The 6,472-nt window shown below is 44.2% G+C and overlaps 1 protein-coding gene and 1 pseudogene across 1 annotated transcript; both read left to right on the top strand.

The window, feature by feature from the left end:
* Window positions 1-235: 235 nt before the first annotated feature.
* On the top strand, window positions 236-1,249 carry LOC148033858 (25S ribosomal RNA; annotated as a pseudogene).
* Window positions 1,250-5,173: 3,924 nt separating this feature from the next.
* On the top strand, window positions 5,174-6,190 carry LOC148033857 (uncharacterized). The gene has a single exon (XM_087682375.1). It carries the CDS (start codon window positions 5,174-5,176, stop codon window positions 6,188-6,190), a length of 1,017 nt encoding a protein of 338 aa, XP_087538501.1.
* Window positions 6,191-6,472: the final 282 nt, after the last annotated feature.

The raw sequence follows: 6,472 nt of genomic DNA, 5'->3' as shown, positions 1-6,472 counted from the left end.
ACTCAATGGTGACTTGCCTTTGACTAGAGATCTCCTAGACATTCCCACACTTACTGCTGAGCAAGGGGAGGAAGCAATGAGAATTTTAGGAGAAAGGCAAGACAACTAGACTATGACTCTCTTAAGGTAGCCAAATGCCTCATCATCTAATTAGTGACGTGCATGAATGGATTAAGAGATTCCCACTAACCCTATTTACTATCTAGCAAAAACATATCCAAGGGAATGGACTTGGAAGAATCAGTGGGGAAAGAAGACCCTGTTGAGCTTGACTCTAGTCCGCCGACTTTGTGAAATGACTTGAGAGGTGTAGAATAAGTGAGAGCCTTTGGCACAAGTGAAATACCACTGCTTTTAATATTATTTTACTTACTGCGTGAGGAGGAGGTAGGGCTGGGCCCCTGCTTCTGGTCTTAAGGCGTACTCGTGTGCCGATCCAAGCGGAAGACATTGTTAGGAGGAGAGTTTGGCTAGGGTGGCACATATGTTAAAAGATAACGTAGGTGTCTTAAGATGAGCTCAGCAAGAACAAAAATATCATGTGGAACAAAATGGTAAAATCTCATTTGATTGTGATTTTCAGTACGAATACAAACTGTGAAAGCATGGACTATCGATCCTTTAGTGTTTCAAAATTTAAAGCTAGAGGTGTCAGAAAAGTTACCACAGGGATAACTGGCTTGTGGTAGCCAAGCGTTCATAGCGACGTTGCTTTTTAATCCTTTGATGTGTCGGCTCTTCCTATCATTGTGAAGTAGAATTCATCAAGTGTTGGATTGTTCACCCACCAATAGGGAATGTGAGCTGGGTTTAGATTGGGTCATGAGATAGGTTATTTTAACCCTACTGATGAGCGGTGCCACAATAGTAATTCGACTTAGTACAAGAGAAACCGTTGATTCACATAATTGGTCATTACGCTTGGTTCAAAAGCCAATGGCGCAAAGCTACCATGTGTAGGATTATGATTGAATGCCTCTAAGCCAGAATTCATACTAGATGTGGTGCTCTCTACCTCCCCGCTCCCGAACTCATAATAGGGGCGCTTATGCATCGCTGAGAGCATGTGTCAGGAGTCTCCCCCGAGGTGCTGGAAGTGGTCGCCTCGAGGACTCTAAATGGAAATTCCAAACAATCAGGGAGATGAATCCTTTGCAGAGATGACTTAAATATGTGGCCAAGTATTGGAAGTCGCAGAGTAGCCCTGCTGCTACGATCCACTGAGATTCGGCTTGCATCGCACGGATTTGTCCCTCTTTCGCTTAATTTGATGGGGTTTTATTGGCCTTGGCCCTTGTGTGTCATGGCACACCCCTAAGTCCTCATGCAAACCATGCACCCAATCTAGCCTAGCTCATATGGGTGGTTTGATCGCTTTCTCTTCACATTCCCTACCTTGGCTTGCATTAGTGTGGTTTTCATGCCTTGGCTTGCGTTAGTGTGGTTTGATCGCTTTCTCTTCATATTCCGTGCCTTGGCTTGTGTTAGTGTGGTTTTCATGCTTCTCTCGCCTCGTTTGACATCCACGGAATTTCAAGCCTGCCCATCATAGCATGGATTCTACGACTCGGATCTTTTGTGTGTCACCTCCATGAGTATGGGGTTCTCTTCACATTGACATGCGCCCTCCACGACGCGGATTCTATGACTTAATCTTTTGTACCTCACTGCCTTTATATGCGCGAGGTTGTCTTTGCGTGGATGCTCGCCCTCCATGTCATAATAGGCACCTGATGGCATTACATGTCCTTCATCCATGGCATGCATTCTATGACTCAATCTTATGTGCACGGGGTTTAGTGCTCGCATGGACACACGTTCTCCGTGGTATGAATGGCATGCCGTGGCATGTCCCCCCCCCTCTGCAACCACCTTATGGCATGTTGTGGGCATGTGTTCTCCATGGCACGTATTCTGCAACTTGATCTTTTCTACATTGTCACCTTTATGTGCACGGGGTGCTCTTCATGTGGATGCTTGCCCTTTGTGTCAAAAATGGCATGCGATGGCATTCAATCTTTTGTGTGTTGCCTCCATGTGCCCCCTTGACCTTGAAGACAAACTTCTTCTTTTTCTCTTTGGGGTGACCACATCTTGGGAGCCTACAAAATCTTTTGGTTGAGACATCAAAAGATGCACGATATGATGTGAAAAGACGACCGGTGTCACATGGAAATTCGCGCGGAGAGTTCGTGAATGTCGCTCATCGAAGGGATGCTTAGTGAGATGGAAGCAAAGGATGAAGAAGAGTCCTGAAGTCAAAATCATAGAGAAGAAGATGCTTCGATGTTTAAAGAGTTTTTGGAATAATAAGATGATGATTAGATTTTTGTTTCATTCGAAGCACAAATAGTCGAAAGACACGCCTCAAAATATAAACTTGGATCTTCTTCATACATACAATCTTTTCATTCTTATCAATAATTCAAGCAAGGTGCTTTAATATTGACACATAAATGATCAAATTTGCATCATACAAACTCTTCTTGCATTACATTAGTGGCTTCTCCTTCATGGAGCCTAAGGAAAAATATATGGCCCTGGATCATATAAGATTAAATTGAAAAACAGTTTTTCTCATGGTGTCAGTTTTCCTCAGCGCATCAATAATAGGAAGTACCAGCATTGTAACTTCAATTGGCATGTCCTTCATAATGCTTCCTCCTGCTTGCAATAGCATGTGTGCAACAATCAACCCGCCGCCTCAGTTCCATGCTGCAAAGGCTGCCTACGAGAGTGAAAAGTGTCCAGAAGACGCAGCAACCAGCGAGAGCAGGATCAACAGGTTCTTCTGCTGGAAGGATCAATGGTGCTAGGAAGCTCAAGTGACCGGGTGAGGATGAACTAGATGACCATCTTCTTTTGAGAGAATAACAGGGTGCTAATTGTGGCACCATCTTGTAGCGATCTCGGATTGTCAGGAGCTGGATGTTCTACGCTCATGCACCTCCATCGTCGCTTGAAGCAAGTGAGCAACATCAAGGAACAAAAGGCCCAATAGTTGAGTGATGATTAACAGCCCACCTTCATCGATTCAATATGCCAACGAAGATCTTAAGAATAATGTCAATATTTTTGCAAGAGGTAGATTTCTTGCAGAATTCTTCGGTCGCATGCAAAGGAACAAGACGAATTCTTCACTTTGCTACCATCTTCTTTGTCGACTTCATCCTTCTTCACGATCATGTTGTTTCGTCACACTGCAGCTCTTCGTCATTCCAGTTCTCGTCGTCTTCACCTGCAGCTTCGTCCTTGTCTTCGAGCTCACCGAAGTCCCTTCGTTCTCCTCTGTCACAGTAGCAGTCTCCTTTGGAGCTCCCTCCTTCTGTTCGCCGTCTTTTTGCTCCACACCACCCTCGTCATCATTTTATATCATCGATCTTGATTCAGCATACAAGCACGGTGCTTTTTCTTTCCAGAAAAGCTTGCAATTAATTAGTCATATCGCCTATTCAAGCGTTTTAAATTTTTTCACTTTTTTGGCTTATTAATGCCGTCATAGCTTACGCCATCTTGTTTAAACGCTGCCACGTCCAGTTCCACAGTTTATGCTATTGACAAGAGTTTTGAATGGCCTGATGTGCCTCATACAGAAATGCGCCTGAGTGGTCATTCGATTACTATCATGAGTTACTCTTTCGTTTCTGCCAATCAAGCAAGACCGTTTCCAGAATCCTATAACTCTTCTCATGTTTGCAATATTAAAACAAGGAGCTTTTGGACCTCCAAACGTAGCTTTATAGATTCAATGACAGCTTTCCAAAGATTAGCAAGGTGTGCTCAGAATGTCTGTCAATGCTCTTACAATCCTCCGCAGTATACGCTCTCTCAATGCATTCAGCTATCCTCACAATTCTGACAGTCTGTCTCGAATACTCCCCCTTACAATGCAAATAATCTTTCCCTCCTTATGTACTCTTCGTGTGCAAATCAATTAACCCCTGTCGACCTTCCTTAAAATAGTTCAATTCAGCTCCCTCTCCATCATTGTGTGGCAACAATGCGATAATAGGGCTCGGTCTTACAGTATCAACAGAATGGTACTACATAAACCCGCAATCTTGATCAACTAAACCTCCTGTGCTCCACTCCCCAAATTCATCCATTCAATATCTTAGGCTGGTTTCACAAGGACCGGCGGCAGTAGCTGCCGCTCGGATCCTGCGAACCAGAGCACGCCACGTGCTTGCCCCCTTTCACAGTGGGCGGCGGCAGCAGTGGCTTGCTCATGCCACGTCCCGGCAGGTGCGCCGTGCAGTTGTACCGACCCCCCCCCCCCCCGCCCAAGAGCGCTGCCGCCTGACAAAGATGCCACGTAAGCGCTGATTTCGGCGTTCACAGCTCACTCATGAACGTTGAAAGTGACCAGTGACCACTGATTGGTCCCCCCCTTCCAATTTCGATATTTCCAAAGCCACCATGGCACCATTTGACCATTCGATTTTTTCTTCAAAAATATAAACGTTTCATCACCAGAAATGAACGTTTGTCTCTCTCTTCACACAAACAAACCAAAACACCCACGTCCCAAGTTCCAACGGTTGCATTTTCCAACGTCTACACATTGTTCAAGGAGCTCTTGCATTTTTTTCCTATAAATTGAAGCTTTGTGTTGTACTTCCTTTGCCACTGTGAAGTCCAAATCAAGACTTGTTTGCCCTTCTATCAAGCAATTTCGGTGACCACCTTTGAAGTTTGAGCTTTTTTTTTTCAAGCTTTTATTGATTGCACAATAGATTTATTCAATAGCATACTAACACATTTGCTTCAATTGTGATGTGCAGGTGCAAATCAACAAGGTTTCGAAGGTACTTGCCAATTTCTTTGGCCCTCTTTGGCTTCTACATCCTCTACATGACAACTCTCCACCAAATGGCCTCTCACTCTTCCACCATACACCCTCTCTCTCTCTCCCTCTATCCGCCAAATGGCATTGCTCTCTCTCTCTCTCTCTCTCTCTCTCCACCATATGGCAAATCTCTCCATCATATGGCCTTTCCCTCTCTCCACCATGTGGCCTCTCTCTCTCTCTCTCCACCATATGCCCTCTCTTTGGCCTCTCTCTCTCCCATCTCTCCACCAAAGGCCTCTCTTTTTGATGCTTGTAATTTTGTTTGAAGGATAAATTTTTGATCATGACTAATTCTTTTTTGTTTTCTTTCAAGTACATTTTATGGACCCTACTCACTCTCAACCATTTGATTCTCAAATGGAGGATGACACACCTCTCTCCCAAATGTTTACATCACCACCACAATACCCCTTCTCATCCGCACATTTTCCAATGCCTCCTCATGGCTTTACGGCCATGTTAACCTCTCCCTCTCCCGCCTCTCCCTTCTTCTTTAGACCCCCACCTCCAAATGTGGCTTTTAAGCCACCAAGTCCTCATCACGAACTATCAAAATATTCACCTCCAAATCCAACGAAAGAAACTACACCATCACGAGCCAAAACTTCAAAGAAGCATGGGGCTGACCACAGGGACGAATTGCAAGAGTCTACTTCATCCAAGAGGCCAAGGGCATCCAAGAAGAAGGCGCCAGCAGTTGACCTTACCGAAGACGACGACCTCGACAATAAAAGCAAAGGAAAATGGAAAGATTTTTGGGTGGATCAGCTAATCCACGTGCGAGGTGGCATGAGCCATGAATTTAGCAACCCTCAAAAACAGGGGGTTAATTTATGGGCAAAAGTGGCAGATAAACTATCTGCTACTTATCATGATTTTGACAAAGATAGCGAAGCATGTAGGAAGAAGTGGGCACATGTTTTAGGCCAATACAGGGTAGACAAAGCTCACAATAGTGTGTCTGGTAACAATAGAAAATACACTTGTAAATGGTTTGATGTCGTAGACGAATATTATCACAATAGAGCACAGGTAAAGAGTGTATCACATGCTAGCTCTGTGTCATGTAATGACCCCCTAGACACACAAATAGATGAGGAAAATGAGGAGGGGAAGCCACAAAACTCCACTGCCAAGGTTCAACCTACACCTCCATTAGGACGTCAGGGACCTGCCAAAATAGAGGACTCCTTGAATGAGATGGCCAACACAGGCCGTGCTCTACTTGATCATTTGAAGGAGTCTTCTATTCGTCAGGAGGCCACCGAAAACAAACGTTTGGATCTACTAGCTGCCCTACATGCTACCATGGTCGAATTTTTGAATGCATCAAAATGATTTTGCAATGTTATTTATATCTTCTAGTGTGTTGGTGTGAAATGTTGTAAGCAATGAGAAATCTAAATAATGTGTGTTGCATATTTTTGCAGGTGGACATGGCCATCCCAAGAAGAATTGCATTGTTTTGTGCATGGTTATGCTTTCTTGCGATTACTGAGCTTCTATCACCACCCCCCATGAGTGATGAAGAGTCTATGTTACAAATGTGGTTGTACTTAGTTGAGTGTATGGGTCGATGTATGCATGCAAAAAAAAGTATAAATCGTTGGATAGGGCATA

This window comes from Lygodium microphyllum, chromosome 7 (genome assembly GCF_053477565.2).
Source record: "Lygodium microphyllum isolate KBCC chromosome 7, Lygodium_microphyllum_v1.1.10, whole genome shotgun sequence".
In the NCBI taxonomy this organism is placed as follows: domain Eukaryota; kingdom Viridiplantae; phylum Streptophyta; class Polypodiopsida; order Schizaeales; family Lygodiaceae; genus Lygodium; species Lygodium microphyllum.
Note: the sequence above shows the minus strand (reverse complement) of the source record. Positions and strands in the feature narration are given on the sequence as shown.